The 25,118-nt window shown below is 43.5% G+C and overlaps 2 protein-coding genes and 1 long non-coding RNA gene across 4 annotated transcripts in view; 1 reads left to right on the forward strand and 2 right to left on the reverse strand.

Annotated features, from left to right (window-relative positions):
* The window catches only part of LOC116834644 (uncharacterized), a 323,581-nt gene that overhangs the window by 280,504 nt on the left and 17,959 nt on the right, over positions 1-25,118 (forward strand). The gene's annotated exons all lie outside the window — the stretch shown is intronic.
* The window catches only part of ATP6V0C (ATPase H+ transporting V0 subunit c), a 27,611-nt gene continuing 2,712 nt past the window's right edge, over positions 220-25,118 (reverse strand). The window contains exons 2-3 of the mRNA XM_032799386.2: positions 3,800-3,983; positions 220-1,043 (exon numbers count right to left, since the gene is read on the reverse strand). Coding sequence (XP_032655277.1) covers positions 839-1,043; positions 3,800-3,983 — 389 coding nt within the window. The 3' untranslated portion in view covers positions 220-838. The remainder of the gene's footprint in view (positions 1,044-3,799; positions 3,984-25,118) is intronic.
* Positions 12,495-25,118, reverse strand: part of TBC1D24 (TBC1 domain family member 24) — a 156,578-nt gene continuing 143,954 nt past the window's right edge. Inside the window, exon 9 of the transcript XR_012656510.1 lies at positions 12,495-12,506. The gene's annotated coding sequence lies outside the window, so the exon portion shown is untranslated. The remainder of the gene's footprint in view (positions 12,507-25,118) is intronic.

The raw sequence follows: 25,118 nt of genomic DNA on the forward strand, positions 1-25,118 counted from the left end.
CTTGGTAAGAGGATATATTGCTCATTTCATGTACAAGCTTTATTTGATGCACTGCAGCATTAACTCTTCCATTACTATAGGCTCAATTGTACTGGAATCCTGCCTGCACTCATGATTCAGACAGTATGTTGGAGAGGAGGGGGAGGAGAGATGATTAGGAGGTGGAATGCAGGCCTGTTCCACATGATTTAAAATAAACCACAAGATCTGCTATAGTAGTGTAGTGGAGGAAGTTTTATTTGGAAACATTGTGTAACTGCAAACCCCAACACTGGGTGCACAACTGATGCTAGAGCATAAAATTTTACTATTGAAAAGATGGGACTGTTCGACATTTGCTGTCTAAGTAAAGGACAAAATTCTCACACTCCAATACCAGGACACCACAGCAATCTTTAGAATCAAGTTACATCCAAGGAATTCTCTGCACTTACAATTAACCCCACAGTGCAATAATCTACATATATGATTAATATATATAGCATGGGAAATAGAAAGTTCTTGCTCCATAATGTATGAACATGTCAAGTCTTATAAATAAACATCCAGTGAAGAGAAAAAAGTACATTTCTAGGTCCTATTTATACATAAAGTACTCTAAATGGCAAATGGGTGGAAAGTTGCACATAGGCCACACCAAGCCCTGAAGCAGGTTTTGGGCAGCCCATCCAGTTTAATATTGAAGTACACAGGACAGACAAGTCACTAACATTCATTGCGCATTTACAAGAGATCCACTACCAAATTAAGACAACTGTACACATTGTTGAGGGACCATTTTCATTCTGGAGCTTGTTTTAAATGTGGGTTTAATTCTTTACATCATACTCTGTGGTGTTTACTTTGTGGAAAGGATCAGGGCAACAATGAGGCCATAGAGACCCAAGACTTCAGCAAAGATCAAGATCAGGATCATTCCCACGAATAACCTGGGCTGTTGTGCTGTCCCCCGTACGCCTGCATCACCCACAATGCCAATGGCAAAGCCAGCAGCCAGACCACTGAGGCCCACACTCAAGCCAGCACCCAGCTGAAGGAAGCTCCTGCAGATAAAGAATGAGACAAGTTTAGTGGTGAATGATGGATCTCAAGTTCAAGAGCTGGGTCAAAAAAGGTAACTGCCATTTCTCTGCAGAAACAGCACTTCCATCACCACTTTTGAAGAGGTAATCACCCTCCTAAAGGGATAGATATTCCATCAACCTCAGTTGGGAAGTTCCCAACTGTACACCTAGCTTCCTCCCACTACACATGCAGGTATAGGTCTTGGAAGACTGATGTTGAACATAGTTGGGAATCTCATGTTCTGCATTTGCAGACCCTAACAGGACATCAAGCCCATATACTATCTGGAAGCATGCTTCTGAAAGAACATTAGTAATTGAGTCAGAGGCAGTTCCAAATACTGGCAGCACATGAAGCTATGCAAGAATCAAACTGTCCATTAAACATTCAAGGCTCTGGCAACTACAGCTGTGCATGTGTTTTCTAGGCAGTTAGTGTACAGTAAGGAGTCATTTTGGTATTAAGTTCTATTCCAATATAAATGTTTGCCATACGATGCTGCACAGCTACAACTTTGAGTTGTTCTAATCCCATTTGTCAGGACACCTGGCATGGCCAACTCCCAAGAATAAAGGCAGAGCATAATTTCACTTTCTACTGCTGATGGACAGCATAGCACAGTAACTCCTGCATTGTGATGCAGTCATTTCTAGACTCAAGGGGTTTAACACTATCACACTGGACAGTTGAGGACTGCCAGTCCCTCATTAACTTGCATAGAGATGGTTTCCCAAACTAAGAGTGCTTACAGATTCCTAATTTGTTAGGGCAGAAGGGTTGCCACTTGATAGGGGACCTGCCTTTGTTTCAGTATGCTTGTTACCCAGTTAGGATTAAGACATTTTAGTGGACAGACACTTTAGGAAGTTACAGCATTACAGGTGTTACTGTCATATTAAGCCAGTCTGTTGGACTGTCAGTTATTGTTACAGGCTGCTGTGTCTTAGGCTAGTTCCAGCCCTTCTTGGGAAGCTTGGAGTAGTCTAAAATTCACTCTTCCAGGTGCAAAAAGGCAACAGTTGACAGGTTAGCATAGCTAAAAGATTAATTTACCAACATGCTGGCATACTCTTAAAGGAGCAGCAACTTGCATTATTCACAAATGTCTCCTGGGTAACTGGTGCATATCAAAGCTCAAAATTTTGCTTATTTGACCAGTCTATTTAAGTTAGCACAGCTTGTAAAGGGTATGGATTTTAAACAGTCTTTGTTTAATCAGGAGCTGTACCATAGAGACTCTAAGTTTGTCTCACTGGCTGAGGATCCCTTTCTTGAACTCCTTATGGGCCATAGTGAGACAGCTTTAATGCCAGTAATACATGAAGAAACAGAATGGCAAGGTTGTATGACCATGTGTGACATTACAGCCTATATGATTTTATAAAAATGCTAATGAGTGAATATAATGTAACGGGAATGTGTCATGCAAAAGGTCTCTAAGCTTTGTAATGATAGCTTACAAATCTACTGTGATCATCCTATTTGTATGAATGTAACACTTGTATCTGAAACAAGATATGAAATATAACTGAGGGCCTATTGTAATTATGCAAAGTGTGGGCCATTAATGGTGGTTTGGAATCTTGATGACTCCCATTAACCAGGGCAAGTCACTGGATGACTGTTCGCAGGCAGGCCTTCCTGTGAGTCAGGCTGGGAGAAATGAAGGCTTGAAGTGACATGTGATCATGTCACCTGAACTGGAATCCATTTTTAACCTGGTGTCTTTCCATGGAGAAGGAGGGGGTGGGAACACAGAAAAAAGGATTCCTGCCTTATCCAAAAGATATATAAACGGAAGGAACAGAACAAAGGAAAGAGAGAAGCCATCATGAAGAATCCCCAAACCACCACCTGAGCTGGAACAAGAGCTGTACCAGGGAAAAAAAATTATGCCCAGGCCTGGAAGGTGTTCACTCTGAAGACAGACAACTTACTGAAGCATCTAAGGGTGATATTATCTGTATTCAGTTTGATTAGACAAATTTGCATATTTTATTTTGCTTAGTGACTTGCTTTGTTCTGTCTGTTACTACTTGGAACCACTTAAATCCTACTTTCTGTATTTAATGAAGTCACTTTTATTAAGTCAGAGTATGTCTGAATACCTGGGGGAGCAAACAGCTGTGCATCTCTATCAGCATTAGAGGGTGAACAATTTATGCGTTTACCCTGCATAAGCTTTATACAGGATAATGGATTTGAGTTTAGACCCCATTGGGAGTTGGGTATTTGAGTTTTAAAGACGAGCACACTTCTGTGAGCTGCTTTCAGGTAAACCGGCAGTTTTGGGGCAAGTAATTCAGACCCTGGGTCTTCATTGGAGCAGATGGGAGTGTCTGGCTCAGCAAGACAGGGTGCTGGAGTCCTGAGCTGGCAAGGAAAGCAGGAGCAGAGGTAGTCTTGGCACACCAGGTGGAAGCTCCCAGGGGGGTTTCTGTGATCCAACCTGTCACACAATGTATTGAAGTTCTCCATTGTGCATCATGCACTGAGTTCCTAATAGGACAGGTCCAAAGTTCAGATCTACTTTCTACTGATTGTTACATGATTACAAGCTATTCAATAGCTATAAAATGCTCTAGGTACTTCATTGCCCTTATCACCACAGATTCCAAGTACTCCATAACAAGTGGCTTTCCTGCACTTAAGTGGTACCTAGTAATTTGACAAGGGTCAAGAGTTTCAGATTAACACTCCCAACACTGCTATACACAGGTGTAGCAAAACTTACTTGAATAGCGTGATGTTAGGTGCAAGGGAGCCAGCAATAAGGACTGCCACTACCAGGCCATAGATAGCTATAATACCCGCCATGACAACAGGGATGATTGACTTCATGATCAGTTCAGGCCTCATGACAGACATGGCTGCAATACCTGTGCCACTCTTTGCTGTTCCATAAGCAGCTCCCAAGGCTGGAAGAGAGGAGAACAAGGTTAGTGGTATCCTAGACCATATGCATTTATGAGACCATGGTTTTCTATGCTATTGTACCCTAAGTTGCACAGGGCTTTGCTAGTAGGTAGGTAAACTGGCACCAGCTTCAGCAAATATTTCCCTGATCTCCAATTTGATGGGTAATGCTAAAGTAGGAATGACTTGCTCAAGGTAACAATAAGATTAGACTTCTTCCAAATTTAGCCTGTTCTACCCATCACACACTGTAGCTAGGCTATGAGGCTAGGTTAGCCTGATGTCCCAAGCATATGCTGTGTTGTCTGGAAACTGCTATTTCCTACATTTAATATAGTCTAGTTACAGAGCATGGGCTCAAACAGTGTTCTGTTCCTTTTAATTTACTGTTTAACTTAGCACCTCTAGAATTAGGACATCACCATGTGTAAGGTTTGAATCAATGTCTCTTCCACACTGCATTTAGTCAGGCTACCAGCCTTCACCCCAAGCAATGACAGTGAATTAAGTCTCCCAGCAACTACAGTTGAGCCTCTGTTGTTGTCAAGCAGCAGTAAATTGTCAGACCTCACTGTATGGTCATTGCAACCTGTTGGTTAAACAGGTTTGGATGAGGTTTCAGTAGAAGGGCATTAGGAAGCAGTTACAGGGTGCAACACATCTATAATTACTTAGGTGTGTCTAGAAAGGCACTTAGATTAATGCCAGAGGTATACTAAAGACATCATTTGCAGCTTGAAAACTTTGTAGACACCCTTCCTCTTCAGGATTTTCTACTGCCATAATGTATTTCCCCTTTACACAGTAGTAGCCTTCAGCTGTTTCAACAGTGCATACAATTGAAGAGTCTAACCCACACTGTAGGAAATCTAGCTGCAAGAAAGTTAACTTAGCTAATTCACACTAGACTATTACACTCAATTTTAAAGGTTGCCCAAATATGATGATCTGGATCTCTGCCAAGGGAAGTTTATTGCAAGTCAGGGTGTTATCTGCATTGCCCCAGACACCTGTTTAGAGAAGTGAAACTGCACTATAAGTGTTTACACAGGATGATGCAACTGAAGTACTGTTGTGCTTAGAAGTGTAAGGATTTTTATGGTTTCCTCTTGAAGAAACTATTATAGAGCAAGTGTCTGCAACAGCAGGCTATTTGTACAGAAGTTTGTAGGAATCCCATGCTGTTTACAGACAAGAAACAGTTGCTATCTAGGTAACTATTCACTATTTAAATTCCCTGACTGATTCAGGTTGCCTTACATCTCCCCTGTCAGGTGCTGACAGCCGTTGGGTCTTTTTACTGCTGTTCTGTTAAGTGCAACTAGTTATTCAAAAAGACAACCTATGGGGTAATAAGATGCAAATGTGGGACAGCGTCCTGGTATTCACTTAGTGCCTTAGTAAGTCTATGATTCTGGGTTAGGCCTCCCCACACTCCAGCTTCTTTTGTTGACTCTTAACTAACCTAGGAGCTTCTCAGGACATGATCTCAGTACTACAGAGCTTCTGAATAAAGGACTTGAAATAAAGCACTTTTCTACTTTCAGAGGGCTGGTACTTAGTGAAATTCTTCATGCTTCAGTAGAGAGGCAGGTTTAGGCAACAGCTATGCTGTAGAGTGGTTCAATACTTCAAGAAAGCCAGTGAGTTGTTACAGGACATCTTTCACATTTGTCATTAGACAAAAGTTCTACTTTATTCTTTGTAATATCATTTCTTACAAGTTACAGAAATGTCAAATTCAGCCCAGGGCTTCAGTTATAAATTGAGATATACAAATTGACAAAGGAATGGTCTTGTTAAAGATTAATTTTGAAGAGTCTATGTAGTCTACAGTAATTTGGTTTATACCATCTTTTAGTCTGTAAGGCATAACCTACAACTTCAAAACAATGCTAAGTTTAATTATGTAATATCCAAAAGGAATTGGCCCCCAGTCTCGACTAAATTTGTGCCTTCTACCAGCAAACTCAGAAAGATACTATAGTCCAGGGGTAGGCAACCTATGGCACGCATGCAAGAGTGGCATGCAAGCTTATTTTCGGTGGCACTCAAACTGCCTGGGTCCTGGTCACTAGTCCAGGGGGCTCTGCATTTTAATTTAAATTTTAAAATGAAGTGTCTTAAAACATTTAGAAAACCTTATTTACTTATATAAAACAGTTTAGTTATATTATAGACTTGTAGAAAGAGATCTTCTAAAAACGTTAAAATGTATTACTGGCACATGAAACCTTAGAGTGAATAAGTGAAGACTCTGTACACCACTGCTGAAAGGCTGCTGACCCCTGCTATAGTCCATAAGGGCTGGATACCAAGCTGAAGTCTGATTAGGAACACACCAGGCAACTAAACATTATGAACTTGTTCAGCCTTTGCTTCCAAATTCCTCATCACAGCATTTGACATTCCTGGTTTAGCAAGCATCAATACTCCTAGAAGTGTTCTAGGCAGGCTCTAAGATGAACCTTGAGTCTTGCTGGGCACTGAGTCCAAGATTTAGATACTGTCCTAAAAATATACGCTCTAGTAATTTTGGGGACATTCTATGGCCTGCATTATAGAGCTTGGGACCATTTGATCCTAAAGTCTAATGACCTTTGAATCTATGATAGTTGGTTCCTCAGACCCAGACAGCTATACCACCACTTAACATTTGTATTTTACACAGGAAGTCAGCAATATTGTAACTGACTATCCCCTACCCAGGCATAGTTGTAATAGGTTTTTGCTTCAGACTTCAAATCATAGTTAGGCCAGGAGGTTTCTAGTTGCCTTAGGATACAATCTGAGAGCCTCAAAATTAAGGCATTTGTAGAACCATGCTGCCTTTGATTTTGGATACATTCCTCCTTCCCCCCCCCCCCCCCCCGATGAAAATACTTTGTAGCTATTTTGCAGGAGCATGGAGAAGAGAAGCACTGACATGGGAGTCAAAGGTTTCTGTAATTTCAACCTGCTAACAAGATCAGTTTCCCACATGCCATAGTCTTATAATCACAGAAGCACTAAAGAATCTTCTCATGTGAGTATTGTTAGAAGTTGTGCTTTTGTTTTAGTTATATGGACAGGAACTAGTCAGATTCTTGCTACTGTAGTTATAGGTGGATAAGGGGTTTAGATTTAATCAGCCCTCAGCTGATAGAAAAATTCTACATTGGTAGGATGTAGTAAGCTAGAGTATTTAGTTTAGTGTATTCAAAACTGGATTCTGATTTTGGCATGCCTTAGGAGATGGCAAAAAACTCTGCTGAGACTGAGAACATAACAGCTATATTGGGCCAGACCAATGGTCCAGCTAGCCCCAGTATCCCGACAGTGGCCAGTGCCAGGTGCTTCAGAGGGAGTGAGCAGAACAAGGTAGTTATCCAGTGACCCATCCCCTAGTCTTAGCCTCTGGATATCAGAGGTTGAGACGTAGAGCATAAGGTTGTGTCCCTGAGCATCTTGGCTAATAGCCACTGACGGACATATTCTTCATAGACTTGTGTTTATAAAAAACCTAGTTATGTTTTTGGTCTTCACAACATGCCCTGGCAATGAGTTCCACAAGTTGACTGTGCACTGGTGTAAGGAAGAACTTACATTTGTTTTAAGCCTGCTGTTTATTAACCTCATTGGGTGAGCTGATTTTTGTATTGTGTGAAAGGGTAAGTGTTTCCTGATTTGTACCCCCCCCAAATTAGACATCATATTCCCCCCCTTAGTCAATGTTTTAAGGGGATTAGTCCAGTCTTTTTAATCTCTCCTTGTACAAAAAGGCTTCCATAGCCCTAATCATTTGTTGCTCTTCTCTGCACTTTTTGCAATTCTAATGTATTTTGAGATAGAGCATGCCATTCTGGGTGCCCTATTCATAGTGTGGGTATACTATGCATTTACATAGTAGCATGATGATTGTCTTTTCTATCCCTTTCTAGGATTGTAGCAGCAGTCAAAGCTAACACACTGAGCAGCTGTATCACCTGCAAGCTTTGTTTACCCCTTAAGATCACTGTTTACTCTTTGTTCAGATCTAGGAATATGTTGAAAAGTACAGGTCTTGTTACAGCTCCTTGGGGGACCCTATTTTGCTCTCTATTGTGAGAGTGGACCATTTATTCCTACCCTTTGTTTCCTGCCTCATACCAGAGTTATGGAACTGCAGAATATTTGAGTTCCTTCAGAACTCTTGGTGAATTCCACCTGGTCCTAACACCCCTTTAGATGGGATGGCAGAAAGAATACTAAAGTTATACAGTTACTCACTAGCTTGCCAGTCAAGACTTCCCACTGAGTTTCTCAGCCATTGTGTGGCTTAAAAATGTGCTGATCTTGTAGTAGTCTAATTATGTTTCCTGCAATGCAGTGCACAATTCCAGCAGGAAGGCAAAAGCACAGCTTATTCTGGAGAAGTTGGGGAACTGATGACAAATCAGCCAATTGTAAAAGACTGGTCCATCTTTCTGTATACTGAAAGAATCTGAATGCATGTCACTTAGCATTGGTTCAACTGATTCAGCAACAATTAGGCCCATTAATTTTCTTGGGGGGGGTGCGCAACAAATGCTTGGACTGCAAGCTGGGAGTCAAGGTTTGTCTAACCATTCAAGTTAAAGATCCTGGAGTGTGTCAAAGCTAATCCAGAATAGGGAACACAAGTGACCAGATTTAGTATGTAAACCAGACCCCGCACAAGAAACTTCTGTAATGTATTACCACCAGCAGTAAAACTGTACTAGTCACTTGCAAGCCTGTGCTTTAATGCAGGACTCAAGTTGCCTAAATATCACTCAGTATACAGCAGTTGTTTCAGGTTGATTAGGTAATTGACTTACATCTGCTTAAAGTGCTTTTTGCAAGCAGACTGACCACCAGGCTTTCACTGGGACAGATTAATGGAATTTTGGGCCCTAGACTTACTGAGAGTCAACTGGTAGCAAAGATATTTTAGAGGCGAGATGCACAGGTGCTGACTTTAGTGTGCTGGGGGTATGTGACCCCTGGCTCTACCCCAGGTCCTGCCCCAACTTCAATTATTCCCCCCCCCCAGGCCCCACCCTTCCACATCCCTGCTCTGCCCCCCTCACCCCCAAAGCCTCCTGCATGCCACAAAACAGCTGATTGACAGGCAGGTGGTGTGGGGCTGGAGGGGGAAATGCTGATCTGCAGGGCCTGACAGTGGGTGCTCAGCCCCCCATCGGGTGCTCCAGCCCCAGAGCACCCATGGAGTCTGCACCTACAGTGAGATGCAATATTGAAGTTTTTCCCCTCCTACACATTTGAGATGGAATAAGTTCTATCTACTCTAGATATTTCACAGCTTGGTGTAAGCCATGACAGAAAGTCTGCATTTTGAAAAAGTCAGATAACTGTTTCCCACAGCTGTTTGCAACCCCAGAGTATTGAACCTAGAAGTGAAAGTAATTACTGTAAACTGTACCAAGTCCAACAGGCACATGACTAGGATTAAGTTTAGAGGAGCTGTCAGTTTAGTTCGTTTTTCTACACCTTCTTCCTCCAGTCCTCCCAGGGAGATTAAAGTAGGAACTCTTAAACTAAAAGAGTTCCTCCTATTCCTGTATGATAAGTCCACACATAGGGGAAAGCAAGAACTATATAAAAGCTTGAAAGATTTTTCTGTCTTTATGACAGCATTAAGTAGAAGGTACCATTTTAGAAAAAAATTAATGGTCAGTCTGGCCTGGACAGACTTTTTGCATCTTCTGCAGGAAAGCAGTACTGTAGCTTCTGGGAATGAGGAAGAGTTCACAGTGGACAGCCAAATATGCTTTTCTGTTCCTACACGTCTGAGGATCTATTTAGAACATTTCTGTATTTGAACAGTTTGGCAATGTTTTTCTCCTGGAAGCTAGTTTTGCAACACAACTTTGTCAACTGCTTTGTTCAGTTCTCATAACTAACTTCTGTTGCTACAGACCTTTTACAGGGCTGTTTAAGACTTCAGGGATGGGTTGGGCAAAGCCAGACTTCTAAAGCAGAATAAGGTAAGAAACAAAACCACACTGCATTATCCACAGTGTGGACAGTGGTCAGAGGAATGCTGAGGAACAAAAAGAAGTTAAGGTAAAGGTTAGAGGTACTTCAAGATCTGGGGCCCTAGGCATGGCCCTGAAGTCACTCAAATGTCAAAGTTTTAGCTTATTTCTAATGTCTTCCAGCCTTTACAGTGAGACCGAATTGATGCAGCAGTGTTTGCTGAGGTCTGCAGATTGATGGAAATGATAGCACTGAGGGAGACCAATACTTCCCTTCCATTGAGATGGACTGGAACCTCTGACCCTGTCAATGCCATCCTGGCAGGATGGTGTAGCAGCTGAAGTGCAGAAGGTTCAGCCACCTCAGCTCTAGAGTGGGTATCCAGGACACCCCTGCTGCTATCCCTACTTTTGGTGGGGGCACTCCCTGTTGCCATCCATGCTGCTCCTGATGAAATACTGCTGTCCCTGCGTCTTTAGAAGGAGCCTCTGCCACTCCAAATGGGCATGGCTATCCCATGAGAGAGCCTTACCTCATCTCCCTGCATGCTGTAGCAGGCCTAGGGCCAGATTACCTTCATCTGCATATCACCTTTTATGATTCATGGCCAGGGGAGTGGTCTGTGTCATTTGCTTTTTGATGCACATGCAAGAAGGGTATTGAGAGTTTCAGATTAGAAATTCAGGTCCTGGCTATATGGGAAGATGAACTGAACTTGGAATGATTCTAGCAATTGGGGGAGGGGGTAGGGAAGATGGTATTTTTAGTCCAACTTTAGAACTTGAGTGATTAGTTAAGAAAAGGAAGCTTTTCAAAACTTCTGATCCATTGCCGCTGGAGATCACACAAATCCCTCTGCATCTTCAACATCAGGGAAAGTTGCACTTAGTAAAGTGATTTAAAAGAGACCCATCAGCCCTTGTTATACAGGAAGGGCTTAAAGTGACTTGCAAAGAAATCTCAAGTCTGAACCCATATTTATGGCCAGGAAAGTCCTGGCTTAGTTTCACAGTCAAGATGTAATCCAATGTTTAAGACTATTTCAACTGATTAAGGGATCTCATTGTGGCTATTACAACTGCTGTATACTTTTGGGTGGATGATATATTCAACTAGGTAGTTGGCTGAGGATCAGACTGCAGATGACCATTGTGTAACTTGTTTAAGTATTCACAGCAAGACCATACTGAAAGCATAAGTAATATGAAGTGGAATGATTATTTCTGCATTAAGGTTGTTTGTACAACCTTAACTAGTTTAGTTTGAATTGCAGAACTTTGCAGTTCTGGGAAATGGTCAGACGACATTTGATTCTTCAATTGTGCAAGTTAAGTCACCATAATGTTAGTTGCATCCTGTGTTAATGCTACATGAAGTTTGAATCTAGCCTGAGACTTGAGTCTTTTCACCTGATCTGCTGAAGACTTCAGTGAATTTATACAGGTAGCCTCTATTGATCTGTGGAAGAGGTTCAATTCTGCAGAGTTGAGGTGCTCAGTACAGGCCACCTGGAAGCATAAAAAAGACTTCACATCTTGAAGTTCAGCAAGGATGTTCAGACTTTGAAGATTAGGAGCCAGTCACCAAAAATTCCAACTACATAGCCAGACCAGTCATCCCAAACACATTCTACTCACTTGTAGAATCAAGCAACCATTTTGAGAGTTTAGGTAAAGAGATCTAAACATACTGAACAAGATTTCAGGACTCAGGATTTGAGGTGAATTGAAGACCAATTCCATTGCAGACAGCCATTGACAAATTTTATATTAAAATTATTATTTAGGAGTTCAAGTCCAGGCTAATGGTTAAATAGGCTACAAACTGTACAGAGCTATAGTAGCAATACCATAATTCTCAGAGCTGCAGTTTCTCGTCAGGCTTACTGACTCCTCTCTTGGAGGGAATATGGATGCAAGTTGAGTTGCTAATGTGATCAGACTTGGCTACATTAATACCCAATTACAATACTATGCAGTTTACTTCTGCTCACCACTAGTCAAGTCTCAAGTTCCTCATTTAATCAGACTAGAGGAAGCCTCATTTCTTTACACATTCTAAAGCAATCTTGAGTGTAAGACTTCCCCCAAAATAGCAAGTTGGAGGGCAAGAGCACACTTATGTCCTTTGATGAAGGATTTTCATCAGGACTCTGAATGAAAGCTACATATGGAACTCAACTGAGGCAAACTTGGATTACAGTTTATATATTGAGACTTAGAGGGAAGGGATCCTACTTACATTTGGGTTGTTTTACATCATAAGTGGGTCTAGGAAAGGATTTGGCTGCCAAAGGCCTGGATGCTTAGGACAGTATGTAGTCTGCCTGTAAGTAGGCAAGTTAGAATACAAGTGAAGTGAAGACTTGTTTCCACAAAATGCTGGAAACCTGATGTCTCATTTATCACAACCTTTGCTCTCACAAGGTTACATGAAATCAGATTGCTACATTTACTTTTTTTGGTTATACAAGAGTTTCTCAAATGTATGAGTGCAACATACCAGTTCCCCCTTGAAGTACTGAGGGGGGTGGAAGCCAGTTGCTTCTAACTAAGGCCACACTTTAGTCATGGGTATTTAGGAAAGTCAGACAGGTAATGGGCAGTAAACAAAAATTAATGGCCTGGCTAGTCTTACTAAAAACTGTGATTAAAACTAGGGGGGCTGCCTGGGGGCCCTGCAGGTGCTGGGGATAGGGACTGGGACCCCCCACTACTGCTAGGGCACACAGGTGTCAGTGCATGGCCTGGAACCCCCACTGGCTGGCAGGCTCCCTACCTGGCCCTGTTTCTTCCCCTCCTGCAGCAGCAGAGTTTGCGTGGGGGGAAAGGTGGTCTCTGGTCAGTGCTTACCTGGGGGCTCCCCTGTAGCAGCAACATCCCCCTCACTCAACTCCTCCTAGGCAGCGGTGTTGACTGGCAGCTCTGCACACTAGCCTGCCTGCAGACACCACCCTACTCCCATTGGCTGTAGTTCCTGGCCAATGGGAGCTGCAGGGGCAGTGCCCTGGACAAAGGCAGCATGCAGAGTTGCCTGGCCATGCCTCCAGCTAACAGCTGAGTGAGGGGGAGGTCACTGTTGCTGCTTCTGGGGAGCGCTGTAACCTTAAACTGGGGCCATGTCTTATCACTAAACTAAGACAGCTGAAGCATTAAGTTAACCTGTTTTCTGCTCTCTTCCTCCTGCTTCAGCCTCTTGCAACCTGCAAAAAAAATCTCACTCCACTCACACCTTTAAGCCTTCCCAAAATACTGTTGCAGGCATTGCAGAGTGTTAACATACAATGCTAATTTGCCTCCTAAAAAAGCAGGCCATTGGGGTGTAACAGCTGCTTCTGGGGAGTCCCCCAGGTAAGCACAACCCAGATCCTGCCTCATCCCATTCTGTGCTCCAATCCCCTACCCCCTCACACCCCCAAACTCTGCTGCTGGGTGGGAAAGGGGGTGGTGGGATGTGTGCCCCCCCAGACTGTCCCAGCAGTGGATGGTGCAGAAGTCAAGGAATCTGACAAACTTGCAGGCTTACTTCTAAACTCAAGTCAGTGACCACTCAGTTTCAGAGACTTACCAGATCAAGTATGATGTGTGAGCAATAGTGTGGGAGAGGCCCTCACTTACCACACACTAAGCAAACCTCCACCCTCAGACATCCCCCTATCCAGTATTTCATCTGCTATTTCTAAGATGTTTGTTCTTAGGATAGAGTTACTGGGGTCTTTACTATGTGGCTATTATAGAATAAAATCATAGATCATTGGGTTGGAAGGGACCTCAGGAGATCTAGTCCAAACCCCTGCTCAAAGCTGGATCAATCCTCAACTAAATCATCCCAGCCAGGGCTTTGTCAAGCCTGACCTTAAAACCTCTAAGGAAGGAGATTCCACCACTTCCCTAGTTAACCCATTCCTGTGCTTCGCCACCCTCCTAGGGAAAAACTTTTTCCCTAATATCCAACCTAAACCTCCCCCACTGCAACTTGAGACCATTACTCCTTGTTCTGTCATCTGCTACCACTGAGTACAGTCTAGATTCATCCTTGTTGGAACTCCCTTTCAGGTAGTTGAAAGCAGCTATCAAATCCCCCTCTCATTCTTCTCTTCTGCAGACTAAAATAATTCCAGTTCCCTCAGCCTCTCCTCTTAAGTCATGTACTCAAGAATTAGGTGGCTGGAACACATTAGCTTTCACATCCTCTGTAGATGCTTCTCCCCATCTGTAGTTTAATCAAGCATGTGCCAGTCCTACAGAGAAGTCCTTGGGCATATCCTTGCATTGCTCTGGCTGTCACCATTATCCACTCCATTTAGTGGAGAAGCAACAAGACAGCAGCAGTTCTGTTCCAAAGCCAGAACATATGCTAGTGTGGTGAGCCACAATGCCAAGTTGTTCTCTAGCTGACTGATTTCAGTAAGTGTTAAAGCAAGACTAGTTGTGATCTTGCAGGGGATCCGGAATATGGCTGATTGCCAGGGATCAAGAATGTTTAATATTTGTGATTACACATTCTAGTTAGTTACATTCCCTGGCACTGAAGTAGACAAAAGGCCCTAAGATTTTGAAGCATACTTGGCCAGTCCAAGAGATTTAGAGCAGCAGACAAGTCATCTTGGGTCTGCATTTAGAGTGCTTAAGTAATGTTTGATAAGGGTTTGAACAATGCTATGCACATGGGACTCTTTCCAGCAACTGAGTATGTATAGTTGAGTTATCTTTATAGATATCCTTGACAGTTCTGCCAATGTGAAGGATGCACTCCTGGAAGATTTTACAAGCTTCTTTGCAGAAATATTTCAGGAAATACCAGACAGGCGCCCAATAGTTCTTTGCTCTCATAGCAAACTGCACCATTCTTAGATATGCCAAATATAAAGGAGGCCCTATTCTACAGTAAGGATATTTACCTTGTTAGCTGAGGTGTTAAGCCACTTCTCTACTGGACTTTTGGACCTTGCTTTTTGTTTAACAGACTTACTGACATAGGGCCAAAGAGGTTAAGTTGACAGGTTCACAAACATGATCCATTAGGAGCAGAAAACTCCTCAGCCTGAGTTAAGATTTGCTTCCATACTGCAGTGGTGAATTCCCTTTACAAGTTTTAGATCAAGGAGAAACTTTGTATGCTTAGCAGCAAATGCCAGAGAGTTATGTGAGCAGACAGCTCAAGTACCAATTGTGACAGAGCATATCCAATGCCACCAGGAGGTGTACTGAATCCTTAATGGCAGTAAGAACAAACCAGCTTCTTCTTGGGAGGAGGGAAGTCACTTGCCATCTGTTGAATACAAGACTCAGGCCTTGTCTACATGAGCAAGTTGTGCAAGAGGGCTCCAATTCTGGCGAGAAAGTGAATATCCTAAAATTAAAGCCAAAATATTGGCTTTAGCTTAATCCTGAAGGCATCCAAACAAGACATTTCCAGATACTGACATGGGGCAAAAACTTTTGTCTTTTCAGAAAGACATGTTCCCCTCCCTACTCAGTTGAAAGCCATTTATACAGGATTCTCACTCATGGAGAACAAGTAACTTGTCTCAAAGAAAATTAAGTTAGGAGAGGCAAGTGTGAAAAAACCAAACATCCTTTAGTTAAAAAAGGGAAAAAAAGACCAACTTAAGTCCTAGGCTGTTCAGAGTTCTAAACAGGGTTCTCTAGTAAGTTTGCCAAGGACACAAACATCTAAAAAAGCCTGAGTTGGGTGGACCAGGAGAGGGCCTTAGTCTGCCTCTGAGTAGCAATCCCAAGGACCCCTCACCTCTGAAGGCCAGAGTGTTGTGTCTGAAGAGGTACTGCTTAGAACTTTGGATTTCTGCCCAGGAAACGAGACTAGAGTGAGAATCCTGCAGATATGGTATCTTAAATACAGCCTTACTAGGTTCAAGGAAGTATCTCCATATGAAACTCAGTTTCCAAAATTGGTTAGTTTAGATCCTCAGTCCCTGTTCTGGGATCTAAATTAAGTTACTCAAAATCATAAGCAACAGATCATTCAGATTCAGTGCACACTTTAAATAAATGTCATTAGTAACAAGTTAACACATCTTACAACCTAGAGACTTTACACTAGCAACCATGCCTTGCTCCAGTTAGTATTTTAAAGCAAGGTTCTCCCATTTTAGGAATAGCAGCTGTATGGTGTGGACAACCAGTAAGAAAGCAAACTCAAGTAAGCTGTAAAATGCCAGCCCCACTAGGTGGATCAGGTGATTTACCATAAGCTTGAAAGCAGGGCTTTGGAGCTGTGATCTGGCTCTGCTCTGGCTCCAGGCCAAAAACCTGCAGCTCCACTCTTCCAGGCTCTGCTCCAAGGCCCTGCTTGAAAGTGCTGAGACAGGGTATGGTAAAAGCTTTAAGGGTTACACCATAGGAGCAAGCTTGAACATAACAGGTGAGGTAAGGAGAAACTAAAGCCAAGTCTCAGAAAGGGGCTGCCCCAATTAGACCAGCCCCCCAAAGTTTAAATTTTCATATGCTACCATGAAATGTGTTAAGTCAGGTGCTGGATCCTTTTGCTGTTTCCTTCTTTGGAAATTTCCCTTGACAATCCTGCAGACTCACAGCTTGTACCTGGTACAGGACAGCAGCCCATCTACTAAGTAACACAAGCCATCATGAAGCCATGTGTCTAGTATTCTGCTCCCCCTCAGGGAAGAGCCAAGCGTAGGAGATCTTTCATCTAGACTTTGAGACCAGAGGTAGGCAAACTTTTTGGACTGAGGGCCACATCTGAGTGTAGAAATTGTATGGTGGGCAATGAATGCTCACAAAATTGGGGTTGGGGTGAGGCCTCTGGTTGGGATGCAGGCTCTGGGGATGGGCCAGAAATGAGGAGATCAGAGTGTGGAGCTCTGGGGATAAGGGGTGTGGGGTGCAGGAGTGTGCTCTGGGCTGGGATCAAGGAATTCAGAGGATGGGAGGGGTATCAGGGCTGGAGGAGAGGCTCAGGGGTGCAGGCTCTAGGCAGCGCTTACCTCAAGTGGCTTCCAGAAGCAGTGGCATGTCCCTTCTCCAGCTCCCATGTGGGGGGGGCAGCCAGGCAGGTCTGCAGGCTGCCCCATCTGCAGCTCCCACTGGGGTGCCAGAGGGGGCCACTGGCGTACATAGGAGCTGGAGGGGGGCCATGTTGCTGCTTGTGGATGGAGTGCAGCAAGTCCTAGGTCCTGCTCTCCAGCAGGAGCTCGAGGGCCAGCTTAAACTGGTGGGCTGGATCCAGCCTGTGGGCTGGAGTTTGCCCACCCCGGTAGGGACTATGAAGCTTACCAGCCATAGCTTCTTCAGAACTAGATGGACCCATTCCTTCAATCTCAGCTTTCCTACAGTAGTTACACATTTCTGTACTGTAAATTCACTTCTAACTGGTGTGAACCAATGTCTATGTTCAGTTCAAAGTCATCTTGACTTTGAGCAGACTCAGCTTTCCCCAGGTTTGTCTGCTCTAGAGGCTCCACCACATAGAAACAATATTCTACAAGTTATACCCACTTGCAGTACTTCCACAAACTAATCAAGTTCATCTGTACAGACAAGGGAGGAAGAGACTGATACTTTCATCAGTTGCTCGGATACTACAGTGATGGGTCCATATGAGTATCACTCTTCAAAATGATCAGAGTGAAAACCCATGGTCAGTTTCACTTGACTGATAAGGACAATGGACAGTAGTAGAAAACATGAAATGGGGGAGAAAAGGAAGAGGGGAGGTTGCATAAATGGGCCATATTGCCTGGAGACAGACTGAGCTCCAGCTGGGTCAGTGGGGCATCAGAGCCCTGGAGTTGCAGCACCATAAATTGCTGCTGTAGCAACTCAGAGGAAGGTTCAGCAGAGAGAGGCTGAGGGAGAGTTAAGACAAGGGACTCTGGTTGTCTAAATGGAACAGCAGTCAAAATGATAAGAGGAAAGACTGGACAAATACAATACGGGGGCTAACTGGGAGTAGCATGAAATACTGCTGAACTCAAATCTAGGGGTTATGGTGGACTCATGCAACTTGTGATCAGTAATGTGATGCACTTGTGTAAGAGGCTATATCATTCTAGGATTTATTAACCTGAGTGGCATATTAAGACATGGAAAGTAACCATCCTGTTCTAGCTGAAGCCTTTCTGGTGCTGAGTAGAATATGGTGTCCAGATCTTCCTTGAAGCTCAAACTGGAGACATCCTAGAGAAGAACTACAAAAATGAGAGAAGATTTAGAAAACCTAACCCATGAGGAAAGGTATGTTTAGTCCCAAGAAATATGAGGTGGGGGGGTAGAGAAGAGAGAATGATCACATAAGTCTTCCAATATGTTAACTGGTGTCAAAGAGGGTAGTGATAAATTGTTTCCCATATTCAGTGAAGCAAGGGAGCTTTAGGTTAAATGTTAGAAAACTACAAAAAAAACACTTAGTTGCGGAATCCCTATCATTGGAGGTTTTTAAACAGTTAAGCGAAATGTTGGGTATGGTCTAGGTTTACTTGGTCCTACTTCAGTGCAGGCGACAGAACTAAGTGACCCTCTTGAGGTCTCTTCCAGCCCTGCATTTCTATGATTGTGTTGGTGGCAATACTAAGGTAAGTTCTAATGGGGGGGAAGAGAACCACACCCCCTTTGCCAGGCAGATTCATTGAAATTTAGCTATCAAGTGTGAAAATAATTCCAAGCAGTCCATAGATACTATGAATTTATGGTAGTGAAAGAACCCAGCAGGCAGAGATATTCTGTAAATGGGGCCTTGTTTGATACAAGTCTTGCAGCAATGATAAAAAGGAACTAACATGCACAAAATCTAGCCATCTGCTATTTCTGAGATCTAGCAAAGCAGTATTTCCTCTATCAGAAACATTCCCATCTGCTTGCAGTCTAGCAAAAGCATGATCCTGTTTCTAGGACAAATTCAGGAGATCAAGTGAAACTGCATATAGGATTATGGCCTTAAATTATGATCAGGGTTGAAAGTGTTTGAGACTCCCAATAACTTAACACAGCAACTCTTCAATGCAGAAGCACACCATTTGGTCTGATACCCATCAGAAGAGGAAATAGAGGCATGGTAAGGATGTGCTGTAGGAGTCAAAACATGGAAAGGATTATATAATTTGACCACTCAACAGCATCTGACATTTAGCCACACACACATTTTACAGACTGGAAATGGGGGAAAAGGCTATTTAAATCACAAGAAAAATCACACTGCTTATTTGGTGATCAGATTTAAAGATATTCAAATACATCAAGGTCACAGTAGCCTGTCAGATGCTGCTAGTGGTCACCATAGTACTAGCTGACCAAAACAAGTTCTGCTAGCTATTTACTATAATCAGAAATCAGTGTTCAAACCCAAAACAAGACTATATGCAATACTGTTTCCACATCAAGCCTGCCAGGACAGAACAAGCCCTGAACATATTTATTTAAAAAAAAAAAGACAGAAGCCTCTGTGAAAAAGTCTTGAGGCTTGTATTAAGTTAGAAATGTATGACTTAAGAGTTGTGTAAGAGCCTACTACATTGACACTGAGCTCAGGCATTCTTCATGCAGAGTCTTAAAGCCACTGCCTCCGTCCCCAGAGAGACCTGGTAGCTTCTCACCTCTAAAAATCAGTTTATTTTTAAACAATGCTTAGGCAAGAAGCACTGGAACATACTGTAGTGCTACATCCCAGTTGAAGTGCTACATGACATCAATTTTAATGCTACTGTAAGTCTGCATGTTCAGTAACAGATCACATATTATCAAGATATTGCCTCGTTTAGTACAGATGCTCCCTGACTTACACAAGCATTCCATTCCAGAATGCTTTGCGTAACTCAAATTTTGCACAAGTCTGAAATGTATCTGACCATTACGCTAAAAAGCCCCCTATTTCTAATTTGGATTTGCATATATTGGGTTTACGTAGGTTGAGGAGCATCGGTGTACCCTGAATGACAGGAATGTCACCAAGTTCAGAAGCAAACATGAACCAGAAAAGTATCTATACGTAGTTTAAGTCTGTATAAATGATTGCAGCTTTCCAGAGCCTAGTTTAGGATAGTTCCCTTCTTTAAGAGATTGGTAAACTCCTAACAGTAGCATGAATTTGTTAGCTTTCGACTCATTCATATTCATCAGATGTAATAAAATATTAGTCTTCACAAGTAATCCCTTTAATCTGTTGAAAGGACTAATTCACAGCCAGATAGTACCAAGTACTCTCCTTTGCTTCAGTTGTATATGTTCACACATCAAGAGGAGGTTTCAAGACCCAGTCATTATGTAAAAGTGAAGAGCTCAATGCTACAATATCATCTTCCTGCAGCAGGTATCTAGCATTCAGGATATTAACATTAGGCATTAACAAGTTACCTAAAGGGTGCTGAGGCATATCGAGTGAGCTGAAATGTAAAAGTGAAGCAATTCAAGTAGGGTCAGCAAACTATGGCCGTGGGCTGAATCCAGCCACACCAGGTGTTTTATTCCAGCCCTCAAGCTCCTGCTGGGGAGCACGGTCTCTTGCTTGACCCCCCCTTAGCACTCCAGCCGAGGAGCGGGACCAGGTGCCATCCTCTATGGCTCCAGGAAGCAGCTGTAGGAGGAGGATTTTGTATCTGTAGTAGAGGTTATAATGATTAATGGTTGTAATAATGTAGTATGCATTAATGTATGATTTGATCACCCTGCCAGACACCCTTTTTGAATAGGGGAAAGGAATGACCCTCTAGGACATTGGTAGAAATGCATCTGACAGACTGCCAGTGTCTGTTCAGATGTTAAGGCAGAGACAGACCAGAACAATCCATACGGTCACCCTGTTTTAGGATAAGCTGTATTACAAATTAGGCCCTTTAGTTAAATATATATTTCTTTGTTTTAAGGTTTAGTTAGTAAGACAGGATCTTGTGTTGTGTCTGTTAATGAGATTAGAGGCATATTGAAGGCCTGGGCCCCAGTGTGAATGGTTTTGGTCACAAGATTTAGTAAAGTTTAATTTACAATGTCATTTTTGCTCAACATTTTGTTCAACACTGCTGTTTGTATACCGTTGAAGGTCTCTGTAAGAGACTGTTTGTGTGAATGAGGAGTATATGCATCAGGAAAAGATAAAGTGTGAAGGCCATTGTTAAAGTCAGATGGTCAAGAAAGGAGTGAAGAGAATGATCAATGCAATCCGTAACTGAGAAAGGGCAGACTGACAACCCTGTGATGGAGGCTGGCACACCTAAAGACAAGGTAATTGATTCAATCAAAAGCAGGACAGGATGACCCTCTGGGAGGTGCTTTGACTTGTTATCAAGTGATAACACCTATTAAGGAGTAACTGGTCATAAGTGACAGAGCAAAATCCATTGACTTCAGAGAAAAATGACTGCAAGAACAGGATACTTTGCCATGGAACTTTGGGTTTGTCTTGCCACAACTCCAGGAGCACTGGACCGTGACCAACAGAGTCCAGCTCCCCTCTGACACCAATCTGGCTGGCCACTAGATTGAGCCAGACTCTGGACTCTTAACTATAAAAATCAACTGGCAGGACTGTGTGCATGAGCGAGAGACTGCAAAGCTGCTGTATTCTCAATAAATGCAGTGTATTGCCTTTTTCCCTGAAAAACATCCTGTGTGCTTTCTATAAGAACACCACAGTCAGCTCCTACATGTATGGGCAGCCAGGGGCCTCTGCCCCAAGCGACACCCCTGCAGCTCCCATTGGCTGCAGTTCCCAGCCAATGAGAGCTGCAGGAGCAGTGCCTGCTGATGTGACTCAGCAGTGCTTACCTCAAGGGCAGCATACAGGGAGCCTGCATCTGAGCCTCCCCTCCATGCCCCAACCTTGATACTCCTCTGGACTGGGATCAAGGGCTTTGGAGGGGAGAAATACAAACCCCTTATCCCCAACCCCACCCTGGAGCCCTCACCCCCTCCTGCACCCCAACCCCAATTTTGTGAGCATTTGTGGCCTGCCATACAATTTCTATTTCCAGATGTGGCGCTCAGGCCAAAAAGTTTGCCCAACCCTTAGAGACACAGGGTGGGTGAGGTACTCTCACCAACAGAAGTTGGTCCAATAGAGAAGTTTGAGCTTACACAGAATGACCTGAAAAAGCTCTGCTTAAGCTCAAAAAAGTTTCTCTCACCACCTAAGCCCTAGTATATACACCCAGGTCAATGTAAGATTTCTATCTAACTACACTAGAACCTCAGAGTTACAAACCTCTTGGGAATGGAGGTTATTTGTAACTCTGAACACCATGTTATGGTTCTTTCAAGCGTTTACAAATGAACATGAACTTAATATAGCTGTGAAATTTTTAAATAGCATTTTTCTGCACAACACTGTCAATTTAAATGAAACAGAAAGTTCCTTTATCTTGTCAAAAAATTTAAGTAGTTTACATTAAACACCTTACTGTACTGTATTTGCTTTTTTGGCCTCTGCTGCTGCCTCATTTGCAGACATCAGGTTCCAATGAGGTGTGGGACTGACAAGTCAGTTTGTGACAAGTTCTACTGTACCACCATTTGAGGGAGTGGATTTGCTATAGAGAGAACAAAGCCTTCCACCATTATGCTGCTGAACCACAACAAGCACAGGCTTAGTAGTTTTAGGGGCTCAATTCCTTCCAACTCAACAGAACCTACTCTTCGAAAATGGGTGGCACTGGTTTAAAGGTATGTCATTGGGTTTTCAAATGACTCAGAACACTTGGCAGGGTGTGGCTATCAAAACTGTTAAGACCACCACCTTCTGTTTATTCAACTTTGTGAAATCCTCTTCACCCCAGTTCAGCTTCTCTCCCAAGGAAAGACCACATGCCCACCATTTTATTTCTCCAGCCTTATAAGCCATCCTCTGACAGATGAGGGTTAGACAGCCATCTAGAGCTACATTATGCAGGAGTCTGACTGTGGGCAGAGTTGCTTCTATACACTCAAGACTCCAATACGTTGCCTTGACGTGACTACCACGGCTGATTCAGACAGTGTTCAAGACTTGGAGATCATAGAATGTCAGGGTTGGAAGGGACCTCAGGTCATCTAGTCCAACCTGCTGCTCAAAACAGGACCAATCCCCAGACAGATTTTTACCCCAGATCCCTAAATGGCTCCCTCAAGGACTGAACTCTTAACCCTGGGATTAGTGGGCCAATGCTCAAATCACTAAGCTATCCCTCCCCACAGCCCACCCTGTCCTGCAGGCAACTTAAATCTGTGCTCCAGCACTTTCTCAGCAATGACTGAAGAGCAATACTAACCATCTGCATCAGTGGTCTAACTTTTACACCCCAGATTTTGAATTTAAGGGCAACCCAGGATCTACCCCATCCCTTCCCCAAGGCCTCACCCCACTCAATTCCACTGGGCTGGGGTTCAGGAGGGGGCATGAGCTCTGGACTGGAGCTGAGAGGTTCACAGTATGGGAGGGGCTCTGGACTGAGCATGGGGCAGGAAGGGGTGAGTGGTGCAAGCTCTGGGAGGGCTCCAGTTTGAATGCAGGAGAGGGCTTGGGACTGTTTCAGGATGCTGGCTCTGAGAGGGGGCTCAGGGATGCTGTGCAGGCAGAGGTTCAGGCTCTGGGAGGGGGCTCAGGGCTGGGATGCGGCTTCCTGCCGGGCAGGACTTCCCTCCTGGGGCTCCTGGTCAATGGTGCAGTGTGGCTGCTGCCAAGGCAGGCTCCCTGCCTATCCAGGCCCATGCTGCTCGCAGAAGGGAGCAACACACCACTGCAGCCCTGGGAGCAGGCAGGCCAGCACATGACTCCATGTACTTCCCCTCTGCAAGTACCAACCCCAAAGCTCCCATTGGCCACAACTCTGTCCCTGGGACATAGGAGCTGCAGGGGGAGAGATGCTCAGTGGTTTGAGCATGCACCTGCTAAACCTAGCGTTGAGAGCTCAATCCTTGAAGGAGTCACTTAGGGATCTGGGGCAAAATCAGTACTTGGTCCTGCTAGTGAGGGCAGGAGGCTGGACTTGATGACCTTTTGGGTCCCTTCCAGCTCTATGAGATAGGGGTCAGTGCTTGCAGGCAGGGGCAGCACGCAAAGGGAGCTCTCTACCTCCTCCCCCCAGGGCCACCCTGGCCACTTTCATGAACAGTGTGGGGCCAGGGCAGACAGTGAGCCTGTCTTCAGCAGCACAGTGGGGCTGCTGCTGGAGATCTTGATTGACCAGTTGGTGACCCCTGATCTACATCAGAACACTCTACTGCAAAGAACAGCATCTACATGCAGAACTCATAGAAAGCACCCAAGAGGAAACTAAAGGAAGGCTTTGCCTTAATTCAAGGGAGGTAATTATACCTGTGAGCACTCAAAGGACCCCACCAATGAATCAATATGGATTTTTCTGTCTAATGCTTGCAAGTGTAGGTATGACAGTTTGGACTAGTTTATACCAAAAATTCTCCCATCCAGCAAGGCAGATCTTCCACAAGCCTATGGTACAGCAGAGACCTAGGTGTTTAGCATCCAGATCATGTTGTGTTGGTGACCAAATAAGGAATGAGTTGCCCCATCTGCAGTGTACATTGCAGAAGAGCTGTAACAGATAGTTAAGCATTTTTTATTTATTGATTCAGTTGTACAAAGTTGGGGGTCAGAATTAAATGGCAGCATGTGAAGTGTCAAAGTTAAAGCTTTATAACTATTAACAAATGTCAAATTATACAGTCACTCTTTAAATTGGAGAGAGTGATTTTCAAGCAGCATCTCCCACTTGGCCTAAGTTTTAATCAATGGAATCTTGCCCATTTGTGTACACAGTGAAACTGATGTTTGACATCAAAAAATAACGTAATTGTTCCAAACAATTTTATCTGAAGATTTTTGAAGGCAATCTTCCATCTACAAATGGAAGTATGAAGAGGCTTGCTAGTTTCTGCTTGTGTAATGATCATTTTAAAAGATGTTAATTCACCTGCCTACTTAAGGAATATCTGCATATATTTTGAACTAAGCAAGGATGACATCTAAGTGTCAGACATTGGAGTAAAAATGGCTATTCACAGCTGGGAAAAAAGTTACTCAGATTCAGACTTTAGGGTCAGAAGGGACCAACTGATCATCTAGTCTGGCCTCCTGCACAAAGCAGGCCACAGAATCCTACCCATCCCCTTCTATAACAAACCCCTAACCTATGTCGGAGTTATTGAAGTCTTCAAATTGTGGTTTGAAAACCTCAAGCTGCAGAGAATCCACCA

Source organism: Chelonoidis abingdonii, chromosome 9 (genome assembly GCF_003597395.2).
Source record: "Chelonoidis abingdonii isolate Lonesome George chromosome 9, CheloAbing_2.0, whole genome shotgun sequence".
NCBI lineage: Eukaryota > Metazoa > Chordata > Testudines > Testudinidae > Chelonoidis > Chelonoidis abingdonii.